Source organism: Populus nigra, chromosome 8 (genome assembly GCF_951802175.1).
Source record: "Populus nigra chromosome 8, ddPopNigr1.1, whole genome shotgun sequence".
Classification (NCBI taxonomy): Eukaryota; Viridiplantae; Streptophyta; class Magnoliopsida; order Malpighiales; family Salicaceae; genus Populus; species Populus nigra.
The window spans coordinates 12319397-12332681 of NC_084859.1; the positions used below are offsets into that span (position 1 = coordinate 12319397).

The 13285-nt window shown below is 34.2% G+C and overlaps 2 protein-coding genes across 2 annotated transcripts; one reads left to right on the forward strand and one right to left on the reverse strand.

Moving 5' to 3' along the window:
* Positions 1–261: 261 nt before the first annotated feature.
* On the reverse strand, positions 262–4529 carry LOC133701656 (syntaxin-22-like). Its single transcript, XM_062125658.1, has 7 exons — positions 3781–4529; positions 2584–2677; positions 2229–2368; positions 2001–2075; positions 1282–1439; positions 1065–1165; positions 262–646 (listed from the first exon to the last, which is right to left on the reverse strand). The coding sequence occupies exons 1-7, from the start codon at positions 3969–3971 to the stop codon at positions 581–583; spliced, it is 825 nt and encodes a 274-aa protein (XP_061981642.1). The 5' UTR covers positions 3972–4529; the 3' UTR covers positions 262–580.
* Positions 4530–8154: 3625 nt separating this feature from the next.
* Positions 8155–12945, forward strand: LOC133700357 (binding partner of ACD11 1-like). Its single transcript, XM_062123857.1, has 5 exons — positions 8155–8389; positions 9843–9946; positions 10035–10110; positions 12022–12105; positions 12184–12945. The coding sequence occupies exons 1-5, from the start codon at positions 8372–8374 to the stop codon at positions 12733–12735; spliced, it is 834 nt and encodes a 277-aa protein (XP_061979841.1). The 5' UTR covers positions 8155–8371; the 3' UTR covers positions 12736–12945.
* Positions 12946–13285: the final 340 nt, after the last annotated feature.

The window sequence follows — 13285 nt, forward strand, 5'->3', positions numbered from 1 at the left end:
TCTGATCCTACAAAACCAAAATTTCTTTGCAAATACCACCGGTTGAATAATTTCACAAGACAACAATGACTGAAGATCCGAGAATTACCACATTAGATAAATTTGACACAAGGCAAATCAAGACTGCTGATATCTACAAGGGCACCTTTGCCACTTGATGATAAATTGATAATATATTTACCCTATTGCAAAAAGAAGCAAGCCAGTGAAGATGCACTAATGATGTGAAAAATTGTAGGACGAAGGTTATAAGCCAAATGCTTGGAAAGAAAAGAATGGATGTTATGTTTATTAATATTACTATAAAACTCGAAACAATTGAACAAACAGTCACACACTCTTGTAAACCCAAGGCAGCGGAAAATAGAAACAGACAGGAATCCCACCCAGACAAAGCAGCCCAAAATGATCATCTGCAGCCATCATACAATATATACCACCTCTGACTAGCAGTGAGAAACTCCAGTCAGTCACCATGTCTTGTTAAAGAACATAACCAAGGAACTAGCAGAGACATTACTATCTTGTTGCCAAGCAGCTCTTGAAACAGTTCAAGGATTCTATAAAGATTTTTTTTGGATTAGGCTGCAAGTACTACGATCACAATGAGAATCACAATCCCGAATATCACCATGAGCAAGCAGGCCTGCATTAAATACATGAGGGTTAGTTGTGAATACAATACAATACAATAAATCATATAGAATCAACATCCAGAATGAAATTCCCCTCCTTGAAACAAGGGCAATATACAATTTCTTTCATTGATATTCAATAGAATAATTTGCATCAAAGAAGCAGCTTCTTAAATAATGAAAACGAAAAACGCATTTGAAAATGCAAATGGCATTTAGATGACAAGCCCCTTATAGGACAATCTGGGAGTGTCCAATTTAATCAAAAAACATAAAGAACAAAAACAGAAGAAAAAGGAGGTGTCCAAACTAGCCATGTCAGCAGTCCATAACTTACTTTAGTCAAAAAAACAAACACCACCACCACCAGCAACAATAATGACAATAATAATCAAAATGGGAATAAATAAATGAGATGCCATAAATTACCAGAGATGAATTTGATCTTTGAGTCTTTGCAGCTTTCACGAGTTGGGATGTTCCCTGTGATGTTGCAGCCTGGGCACTTTCGATATGGGAGCCTATATCATCTGTAACAAACCCAGAAAGAGGGAAGTTCAATAATAATGATAAACTAAAATATATAGAGCTAGTTATCTGTACGCAGGCAAGATTGGGGAAAAAAAAAAGCCAAGATAAAACTTGCCAATCATAGCTCCTTGTTCATGGACAAGGACAGCGAGGTCTTTAAAAATCTCATTAACCTCACCAATTTGCTGCTGAATTTCATGTATTCCCTGTTCTCTCTCTTCAATAATAGCCTCATTGAAGACAATCTCATTGTCCAGTAGTAGGACCTCCTGTCTGCATCAAAATTCAATTCAAAGCTCAGAATTCTCTCTTTTTTTCCAGGTCAATTAAAAGCTAAGTACATAGCAAGTTGTGCGACAGGCTTTCAACAAAAAGAAAGGAATGGTCCTACTTTTAAAAGTCTGTCTCGGGCAACCTCTTAAGTGTAATCAGAGGCAGCTCTTGTATACAGTTTTTCTGACGAGTATATGATTCAACTGTTAAGTTACAAACTGATTTCTTATCTAGATGATCAGGCACAGAGGCAAACCATTAATCAATCCTATTGCAAATTACAAGATAAAAAATTCCTACACTCATTTTTGTACCAAAAATCCTCTCCATGCATGATATCCCTTCAGTCCTACAGAGTTATGAATCAAAAATAAAAATAAAAAATGAATGCAGCAAAACTAAGACCAGCAGTTTTTTGAAAAAACCTATAAATGTTACATGCTCAACACAAAGAACAAGGAATTGTGATAGAAAACAAACATTACTTGATAAATTTCTCTTACAGTTTGGACAAATCAATGAAAAGGTCATTGGTAGCCTATGTTAGCGAGCAGATCTCACCTTCTCGACTCCACAAGGAGGGCGCGCTGCTCTGGACTTTTATCGGAACTTACATTTACCTCGCTGGCTGTGTAGCTGCAAAGAATATGAACAAACACAAACTGTTAGAAGAATATACAAATATCAAAGGTTTTTTGTATTATCAAAACAAACTGTTCATTATATCAAAGAAACAAACAGAATCTCAAATCCAACAAACTATCTATTAAGGTATCCTAAAACAATCACCTGGAAGGAAGGACTGCTTGGGGAACAAAAGGAGCGTATGCAGTTTCCCTCTCAGCTGCAAGCCGCTGAGCCTTCTGAAATTCTTTCAAGACTGCTTGAAAATCTTTTGCTAATTTAGCGTCAGCAATCTTTTTGCTTTGCTGCAATTACAACAAGAAAAAAGAAGAGGCAATCCAAATGTTGATTTTCTCGAACATTAAGGTTGAATAACATGTCCAACCAGTTGAGAAAGGTTAGTAATTCAAGGGGTGGAATTGATGTGGTTTCAATGGGATCTTGAGGGAACCCTGAATCAGAACGGTATCTGGAAAAGTACTAATTTAAGTACACAGTAAAGAACAAGAAGCAAACATACACTGACTCCAGCATAATGATCTGTTTCGCTAGCTTGTTTAAGTCTGGCTGAAGTATCCTTCACCAATTGCCCAATATGCAGCCTTGTTCTATGCCTGTCATGCAAGAAAAATCAGTACAATGACAGCTCAAAATGGAGGTTCGTTACAAGGGTATTTGACTGATACCATTCCATAAAAAAAAGGGGGAGCGAGGAACAGCAAACCATTACATTCTGGCATTTTTCTGTGAAAATAAATTATTGAGTCTCACGCATATTTTAATGTTCTGAGCAAGAGAGAACAAACACTACTGTCAACAAGTTTTCAAAAAACCCAAAAAGAGGTCAGTACAATTAAGTCCTGAATAGAATTTAGGTGAGAAGTTCTCACAGTATAATGTTGAAAGTTCTTTTCTGATGAGTCATAAGAGTAGTCTCAAATGTGGCTGCAAAGAAAGTAATTATTATCCAAGCCCAACTCATGTGTACCCTGCGTTCTTTCTAATCTATTAACTATTTCTGTGTCACTGCTCAGATATGCTGCATTTCTCCTCAGGGAAAATACAGACAGATTTTATCAGTTGCATAAATTCTGGAAAACCAAAAAACAAACCCACATAAGTACCAGGATACAGATTTTTTTAGCATTGCTAGCAACTAAAGGGTATTGTGATTATGCTATCATGCACACAGGCATCCCTCGCACATGGCCCAGATTGGGTAATCGGAACAACCAGAATTGTGTCTAGTATTGTTTCCCAAAACTTTTAGAGTAATGATAGACAGAATAACGATCATGCCGATTGAGTGATGCAGCTATTTGCAATAAGAATTCCCTACGTGGTACATTCCACGTCAGATAGGAAATAAATGTTTGTAAAATTCTTTTAAAAAAATAAAAATTATTGTGGTAAAAGATGGTCATATTGCCCTAACAACAATAAACTGCCGTGTAGTGCAACAATCGTCTCCTTATATTTCATTAGAAAACAACAGTGTTCTAAGTTCTAACCCTGTTCATTTTCAGACGCCTGTGATTTAATTTCAGCTCTGTAAACACAATAAAATCACTTCAATAATACCATCCAAACAGCAAAATTACACAACTCCGATAATTTAATTCTAAATAATTATGGAAAATCGACCATAAATCTCGTCATATAGTCAAAACGACAAACGAAGAAACTCAAAACAGCAACAAAATAAAAATAAACTTACAGCTTCTCCCGGAGCTCAGGCGTGTCTTTAGGAGTCCCGAGGGTATTAACAAGACGCTGAAAAGTGGAAACGGCGGTATTGATCTGGAAGATTCCAGAAGCAACCGCTTGCGTGGCATCTTGTTTCCCGTTGATCAGTTCTCTCCTTGAAGATGCCAAGGGTCGCCCTGCCTCCAGATCTTGAAAGCTCATTATTATTATATTATTTTAATTCGATTAAACTAAAATTTAATCGAACTGTTGATTGAAAATCCCTAACCCCAACCAGCAGTTTCTCGAGAGATAACGAGGGGATTTTCCCGAGAAAGGGAAGAGAAGCGGGTTGTTTGGATACAGTTGTAAGAATCGATTAAGGTAAATGAAAAAAAAAAAAAGAAGAAGAAGAAGAAGATGAGAAGCTAATAACACGGCGTGGATTGAGAAAATTGTTTTGATGATTTTAGAGAGACAGAGAGGGAGAGAGAGAAGGGAGAGAGAAAGGAAGATCAGAATGATGATGTATGTATGTTTTCTGGGGTTTCGGGTGGGGATATGAATATTCGGTGCCGGGCACGTTGATGTGGATCCCTGAAGGAGGGACACGTGGGAGAGAGCGATGGGTCAGGGAAAAACAATGGCTTCGCGTGATGGTGGTGGTGATGTGGTGCTAGTATGTGTTTAATTTTAAATATTAGGGGTGGGATGGGAGGTGTTTTTGGTCGGAGAAAGCAACAGAAGCTTATGGATTAAAGAGGGGGTGGGGGTATGAACAGAGACTAAGGCACTACTTCTTTAAGAAATATTCGTTTTTTAAAACCAAAAATTGAGGTGGTCGTTGTGCGTTTAATTTATTGATCTGAGGGCAAAATAATTTATGGAAAACGTGACAGCAACAAAATTACCATAACTTTTAAAAAAATATATTCCCATGAATTTGAATTATCAATAGTGCTTTGCATGTTCCGACAAGGTCAAATCTTTTTTTCTAAGATGAATTTAATTGTCGGATTAAAGATTGAGTTCGGGCTAGATTCCCCCAGGATATATTCAATCATTTTTTAGATAGTGTTTTATTATTATTCTAGTATAAAAATAAAAAAAATAGTGAAAACATAAAAATATTTAGTTAAAGAGATAGAAACAAGTGCATCAAAATAAATCTATATTTAAAATAATTTTGAAATGAATTTGTATATTACCAAGATGACATTAGGTACAGAAGAAACATCCATTCGAAGATATTATTTTTTATTTTTTATTTCTAAAATATTATTGTAAAAAAATTTTAATTTTAAAATTATTCAATTAAAATATATAAGAATAAAAATAATTATTATCATAGTTGTAAAATCCAACTTAAGAGTCGATCCAGGGCAAAGATCGGGTCACAGGTTAAGGCCTGAGTTATGGTTCTAGTTGACCCGAGTTGACCTAAGTCAGCGTAAAAATAAAAATGGTTATCATCATAGTTTTAAAACCCAATTTAGGGGTCGATCTGGGGCAGGGCTCGGGTCACAAGTTGGATTTATCATTGACTTGGGTCAACACAAGAAAAAAATAGTTATTATCATAGTTTTAAAAATCGACTTGAGAGTCAACTCGGGATAAAACCCGGGTCACATGTAAAGAGGATCAACCTGAATTGACTTGAATCAATATAAAATAAAAGTGGTTATTGTTAATTGTATGATAAAAATAAAAATGTTTAGGCGAGAAAAACTCGAGAGGTGGGTTAAACCTAGATTGGTTTGATAGTATGACAAAAATAAATAGGCAAAAACAAAAAATAAATAAATAATATAATATTGGGCTAGGTCAAGTTAGGTTAACACATGAAACTCATGGCCTAACATATGAGATCAGAATAACACTTTAGAGGGATGAAATTGGTAAAAATCAACTGTAAAAGATTACCTAAAAAGATTTAAACGAACCTGGTTCAATCATTAAAACCCGTGACCTAAAAGTTTAATAAAATCTCAATAAATAAAATTTTAAAGGATGAAATAAAAAAAAAAGTTTCGATAAAAAAAAAGTAAAACAAGTAGCAATCAACAAAATAAAGACTAAATATGAAATAAAATGAATTAAATTGAACTGAATTATTGAGAGTTGAAATTAAAAAAAATAATTAAATTAATATACTAGTATACAATATTGGGAAATGTAATTGAAAAGATAATTTAATTAAAAAAATAATTAAATAAAACTTAACAATCAAAATAATAACGATCAAATCTAAAAGGTAAGAAGAATAAATGAGGGTTAAAGCAAAATAAAATTTAAATTCTATGGATTATTTAAAATTTAAAATAGCAATAAAATATCAAGGGATGTAATTAAAAATATAATTTAATTAAAAGAATAATTGAAAAAAAACTTAACAATAAAAAAACAGGGGACCAAATCTCAAAGGTAAGAAAACCAAAGGAGGGTTAAATTAAAAGAAAATCTTGCTTTTATGGATTATTTAAAATTAAAAAATAACAATAAAAAAATTAGGATTAAATCTAAAAAAACAAAATCAAATAGTTACTTTAAAAATATGTAGCGGAAAACTTTAAAACCGAAGAAGAGAAAGAAAAAAATAAAATAATCACCAGGGCAAAACCCAACATTTTTTGGTACACGCGCTGCACATTAATGGAGACGGTATCGTGAAGAATAAAACATTATCACGTAAGCTAGATTTTAGATGCTGAACAACGAATTAGAGGTGAGTAAAAAAATCAAAAAACTGATAAAAAAAATAACTGAAAAAATCGAACCATGAAAAAAAACTGATTAGAATATTTAAAAAAACTGTCAGTTCAGTTCGGTTCTAGTTTTATAAGGATGAAACTGGTCAACTCTAACCGAACCAAACCGATTTATATTAAAAATACCATAAATAGAAAGATGAAACTTTCTAACCTAGCAAGTTACTAACCCCAGCAGCCGCCCACCTCATTCCTCACAGTAACATAACCTTTCACAATTCACAAATAACATTCATGAGTCCACAGTCACAAACAATTCTTCATTCTTCAATCAGTATTGTGAATTTTCATCAGCCATCACCATATCTAAGCAACATCAACCACCTCCGCCCAAGCTCCCATGAGTGACACGCCAAACCCAACCTTTCAATTTACATCTTTTGATCTCAACTGTAAAGACAGAGTATTACCAGGATCTCAACTGTGTTGACAAATAACACCACACGGTATTGCCATTGCTATTCCCAGCTACCAATTCTTTTATTTCTTTATATTTTCATACATCTAAAGCAGAGTCTTCAAGGGCCATCTCCCCTGCAAGAACTTGAGATTAATAACCTTTATGGTAGCATGACGAGCAAAGAGGGGGGCAAGCGTTAACTGTACTTAACCCATCAACACTCCAAATTAATTAAAACCTGTGTTTGGATCACTATGACTTGTTATATTTCGAAAAGATTTTGCTAATTTATTCTAACAATATAGCATAACCTTATTTCCATTTTATTAACCCCAACCTCCATGTCTCTGTTGTCCTCTCTCTCGTTTGGTTCTAATGTCTTACTATAGACACCATCAAACCTCTATTTTCGGCCAGTAAAACCACTATCCACACCATTCAGATCATTCTAAAAGCACCCAGAAAATAATATAGGTTTTTTTGGATATTAACATTAAAAAAACTGAACAGAACCAAAACTAGTTGGATCAAACTGGTTTTGGTTTAAATTTTTTTAAATTATAAAATTTTAGATTAGTTATTTTAATAGGTAAAAATTGAATCAAATTAAAAATAATTAACTCTACAACAACGAACACAAGAGCATTCACTCGTGTCCCCATGATGCATGTCATGCACAACAATTTTTAAAAAATTAATTAATATTACACACACAATTATTCACAACCACAAAAAAAAAAAAAAAAGACATTAAAACCCATTTACCAAAGGCAAAAATAATTTGAATTACAAGGCGTTGTGATATTTTTGTTGTGCATTTGAAATGAAAAAATCGAAAATACCCTTGCTCACTAGCACATTATATTTTTGTTTCTGATGGTATATTAGTTATTTTAATGTACAAAAATAACAAGAAGAACACTTTACCCCCTTCCAATACCATTTTTGTTTTATTATGTTTGATTAAAATTATAATTTTACAGTTTCAACTTTAAGTTCAGTGTAAATTTTTTTAAAAAAAATTGCAATAAATGCTCTAGCCTTATAGTTTCTTTTAATAACTAGTGGCGCACAAAAAACATTTAGGTAACTCGTATTTTAAAAAAATTTGATTTTTTATATATTTTTAAATTATTTTAATATTTTAATATAAAAATTATTTTTTAAAAAAACATATTATTTAAAAATATATTTTAAAAAACATTAATAACTTCCGCAATACTAAACGTACATTTAAAAGTAAACACAGGTCATCTCTCTCCCTTCCATTAATCTATCTCTCACTTCAATATCGGAAGTCTCTCATTTGCACGTGCCGCAACTGCCGGCGTCTGTCCCCCCCACACCTTTGCCCCTCAAACCTCCTCCTTATAATCCCTCCCTTCTCTCTTCATCAAACGCTTTTTGTTCTCTCTTTCTCTTTTAACAACTCCAATCCCTCCCCTCACTTTCCAATGCAGCTCGCCATGTCGGTTAGTAATACTGCCATTCATTTATTTCTTCTTGATTTTTGAGAGATTTTTTCTGGTGAATTAGCAAGTTTGATTTCTCTGAATTGATTAATATGCGTAGATCTGTTTGAGTTTGATAGTTAATGCTTTTGTGCAATCTTAAGCTTTCTTTGTTTGCCATGTTCAAAATGCACATGCTTGATAAACCTATTTCTTTATCATTTACAATCTGTATATATGATTGTCTGTTTCCCTTGTTTAGTATTTGTTTTTGCTTTTTTTTTTTAATATTATATTTGATTTGGATTGATATAACATGTTTTGCTTGAAAATATTTGTTATTAAAGCACATCTTTGTTCGGCAAGGATGAGTGAATTAGAGGTGGATAAATCTGTCGGTGTCCTGATGATGATAAGACGGGAAGTTATCCCTCAATGCGTGTGATAGTATTTATTTGGGCGTGGCTTGGCTTGTGTTACTAGATTGGAGTAATCCTAAAGTTTATTCAATTTTTGGTTACATATTTGGAGTCTAAGAAGGACTGTTAACCTATCAGTTTCTCATAATTGAAGCTTCAATTGTGAAAATTGTGAGTGTTCCGATAATTTTTAGCTTGCACAAGAACATGGAAGTGAAATGTTTTAGACTGAACAAGGACCCACTTATTACTGTCATACTGGTTGGTTTCCTCAGGGTTCATATATCATATTGGAATATAGTTACTAATTGTTTCTTCTGCCTCGTCTATTCATATTAAAAAAAATGTTTAGTTAAACTTTTGCAATGAGACTTTGTTAAGTGAGGCTTAAGAATATGTGAAATATAATTTCTCTATCTTTATTTGAGCATTTTAAGGCGTGGCTGGGGCAGCTCGACCATTGAGTTATCATACACTAGAAGCAAAAAATTAGACCTTTGTACTGATATTAGATGTGAGGCTGTGTGAGTGTGAATGTATATCAGACATCAAGCATACAAGAAGAACAAGAGGTCCGCCTGATTGGCACCACAATTATTTTACCTGACTAAATTTGGATTTTCAGTTAGTTTGATATTCTTCGTGCCTTTTGGTGCACTTTTTTGTCTGGGATTCTTTCGCATGACCTTTGCATTTTCATTTTTCTATTCCATCCCTTTGCTTCTTTTTGGGTTATTTATTGTTTTTGGGTTCCATTATAGAAAGTTCTTCCCATCCTTAGACCTGGCTAGGGGGCAGCAAAGCTTATTATGATTTTTATTAGGGGACATTTGACACCATGAGTCATGTCCTTTTTACAAATCAGATGCTATTGGTGCTTAGGATTTCATTTGAACCTTGTAGGCCCTTGCTTTGTGGTAATTTTCCATAATTATGCTATTATTCAAGTATGAGATTTCTAGGTTATGTTTGTACTTGGCATCCTTGTTATACATCCTTATGGTTCCACAGGGCTCTAAGTTTTTCAATTTTTCATTATTTTTTCTTTTTTCCAGGTAAAAACAGTGAAAGTTAGTAATGTTTCTTTAGGAGCTTCTGAGCAAGACCTCAAGGAATTCTTTTCTTTTTCTGGTGATATTGAATATGTTGAAATGAAAAGGTAATCCGTTGTTCATTTCCATATCCCCCCTTTTTTTTTCCATTCTTCTTTGTTGTTTGATTACTGAGCATCTCTTATGCTTATGTAGTGAGAATGAGCAATCTCAGATTGCATATGTATCCTTCAAAGATTCTCAAGGAGCAGACACTGCTGTTCTTCTTTCGGTAATTATATTTCAGTACATGCATCATCACTAGATTAATGTGCATTCATTTCCATATATGTGCATTGATTATGTATGACCCATGAATTCAATTAATGTTATTTTATTTCCTAGAAGGAAAATATCAATATACTGCATCGTCTCTTACTGAGATTATGTGCTTCTGAAGTTTTAGAATTTTGTATGTTCAGATTGTTAGTAATGGCCATCCTTTGATCATTGCCAAACTGTCTTCCTTTCAAAGCAAAAGAAAATCATCGGCCTTTTGATTTTGATTTATGTAATCCAAAAATTTCTCATATATTTGTTTTGATACAAAAAAGAAATTTATTAAAAAAGGCATCACAAGGTGCTGACCATTTACTTACACACACACGCATGCTGCGCTTGTTACATTTCTAAAGCATCCTCTGCATACCGTTAACATGAACTCCTAATAGAGAAGCCTCTTCCCTTGTCAATGCCCTTTCCTGCTCCCTCTTTCGCAAACACAATATAAGTCAATAAGATAATATCAAAGCTCTCTTGTTTTTTCCTTCCAGAATTGATGAATGAAAAGAGTGAAACTCAGCTCCATTCATTAGCTTTTAAAGTGCTTTTAGCCCAAAACTAGTGTAACAACTTGTGATTGACAGATCCATCTGCATCCTTTCCATGATAGCACCAACACAGCAACACCTTTCCCATTCATCTATAGGTATCAATATTCAAAATCTTTCCTCGAGCTGCCTCTTATTGGAAAGAACAATGTAGAGGAGGCCTGGGTCTTCCATATCACTAGATCTCTGTGGGAAAGCTGTTGTCTCCTTAGTAGTTAGCTTTCTTCTTAGAGCTCTGTGAGAAAAAATAGGTTTTATACGTTCTCTTCAATTATCGAATGTTTCTAGCACCCACCCTTCTCTATTTATTCAAACGGTACTTCAAACTCTTCATTTCTTTCCCTACCTCTGAATATTTTCAAGTTCACCAGCAATGGAATGATGTGCAGCACATAAAAAGAAAATAAACGGGTGGATGAATATATTGTTAAAGCGAGTCACCCACCCTTGTAGAGATGAAGTCTCTTTGAACTTGCAATCTTCAATTTTCTCAGCAGTAGATTCTTACACCCTTTTATCTCTAAGGGTAGCACTTGAAAGTGAGACATTGATATGAAGTTATCGAAGTCTTCTTGCACTGGTCTGATATTTGGATAATTTGCATCAATAATTTTCCTGGATGCCAAAGTTTGCACAAAGCACTTGTCCTAGAAGACCACCTCTGGTCATAATGGGTGAAATTAGGATTGAAGCTTTGTTGGGTTCAGTTTGGTCCTATATCTATAAAAGTTCCCCCCCGGATGAAATATCAATCACAGCTTCAAAAATCTTAAGATTATGGAACTCACATTGGCTTTATGTTAACTCAAAAAATTACAAGCGTGAGATATGTGATCCTATATTGGTTGGGATTGCTTTTTTTGTTTGAAATTATGGTCGCATTCTTGTGAAAGCATCTATGTTCTGGTTGAAATTTTTTATCTGAAATTGCACTTACTGTTCTGAAAGTCCTAAATTGGCCTGCTTGGTGGACCTGATTTGGGTTCTAGGGCAGCAATTTTCCCTTTATCTTCATCCGAGACATGACTTTAATAGATTGTTATCCATCACATTTTGGAGTCTGTTTGACCATGTTCATGGAGTTATTCAAATTTGTTGTCTAACAAATGCAAACCAGAGGAAGGTAGATAATACAATCTCTAGAGGGGATATATTACAATCATTATTTGTTGATTACATTAGGTTTTGGAATAATAAATTGAACCATTTTCAAAGTGGATATGCTTTTTTCTAAATTCAATACACGGTCCCCTTTTCTTTGGTAATATATCAGGTTTCAATATAAACTCTTTTTTTCTTTTTTCTTTTTTCAGGGAGCAACAATAGTTGACCTTCCTGTCACCGTAACTTTGGATCCAGATTACCAGCTGCCACCAGCTGCTTTAGCAGCACTTGTTGTAAGAATGCTGTGTTGAAGTTCTTTTAGTTGATAAACCCTGTCACTTTACTGAATTGGTTATACCTACTATGTACAGGCAACAGAAAATAAAGCTCCGAGTGATGAATCAGCTCTTCATAAGGCAGAAGATGTGGTTACTGGCATGCTTGCTAAGGGCTTTATCTTGGGTAAAGATGCGATCAACAAAGCCAAGAGTTTTGATGAGAAGCACCAGTTGACTTCAACAGCCTCAGCTAAAGTTGCTTCTTTAGACAAAAAGATAGGTCTCACTGAGAAGATTAGTGCTAGCACCACTGTTGTTGGTGACAAAGTTCGGGAAGTGGATCAGAAATTTCAGGTTTCTGAGAAAACTAAATTGGCACTTGCAGCTGCTGAGCAGAAAGTCAGTAGTGCAGGATCTGCCATAATGAGTAACAGGTACGTGTTTACTGGGGCTGCTTGGGTGACAGGCACATTCAATAAGGTTGCAAAGGCAGCTAAAGAAAAGGTAGGGATGTCCGAAGAGGAACAAAAGAGGAAAATGGTGGATGACTATGCTCAACTCCACCTATCCGAGTCCCCAAAAGCATCTGGTGAAAGTGAGCAGCAGCCTTCCAAGCCTCCACCTGCTCAAGGTTTGATTCTTTAATTTGTAATTGTAAATTTCTTAATTTGAACTTTGGTATTTTACTACCACTTGATTACTCGCCGGAGTTCTTACTTCTTCCAGTAAGGAAAAGCAGTGAATGGAGGACATGTTGCTCCAATTAGCTGGATAAGATTGCATGTAATGGCTTGACTCATCCTACCTGGAACAAGAATATACCAAATTATGTTAAATTTTTATTGTTTCTGTTTTGATTTCCTTGGTGCTTGGGTTCTTTGACGAAGCTTATAGCAAAAATGAAGAAATCAGAAATTCACAAACTCTAAAATTAAGCTTAACTGTAGAGAGAATAATAATTACTCGGGTTTCTATTTTGTTTCGAGTTCCTTATTATTTGGTTTTTTTGATGCAGTGTATAAAGAAAATGTAGAAATCAAGATTCCACAAGCCCCAAAATTACATCTAAAATTACATTTAAATTGTAGAAAGAATTCCAGTTATTACATTTCTATATATTAATAGTTTTTCCTATTTTAAATAGTAAAGTAAAACCATCTAACTAATAAAACTTGAATTAAATATATATCACAAA

Excerpts from the sequence above, each read along its gene's own strand:
- LOC133701656 (XM_062125658.1), bottom strand. The coding sequence starts at position 3,971 with ATGAGCTTTCAAGATCTGGAGGCAGGGCGACCCTTGGCATCTTCAAGG. Across the intron at positions 2,678-3,780 it reads CCTGAGCTCCGGGAGAAGCT|GCATAGAACAAGGCTGCATA; the intron begins GTAAGTTTATTT and ends CTTGCATGACAG. Across the intron at positions 2,369-2,583 it reads ATCATTATGCTGGAGTCAGT|CAAAGCAAAAAGATTGCTGA; the intron begins GTATGTTTGCTT and ends TTGTAATTGCAG.
- LOC133700357 (XM_062123857.1), top strand. Across the intron at positions 9,947-10,034 it reads GAATATGTTGAAATGAAAAG|TGAGAATGAGCAATCTCAGA; the intron begins GTAATCCGTTGT and ends ATGCTTATGTAG. Across the intron at positions 12,106-12,183 it reads CTGCTTTAGCAGCACTTGTT|GCAACAGAAAATAAAGCTCC; the intron begins GTAAGAATGCTG and ends TACTATGTACAG.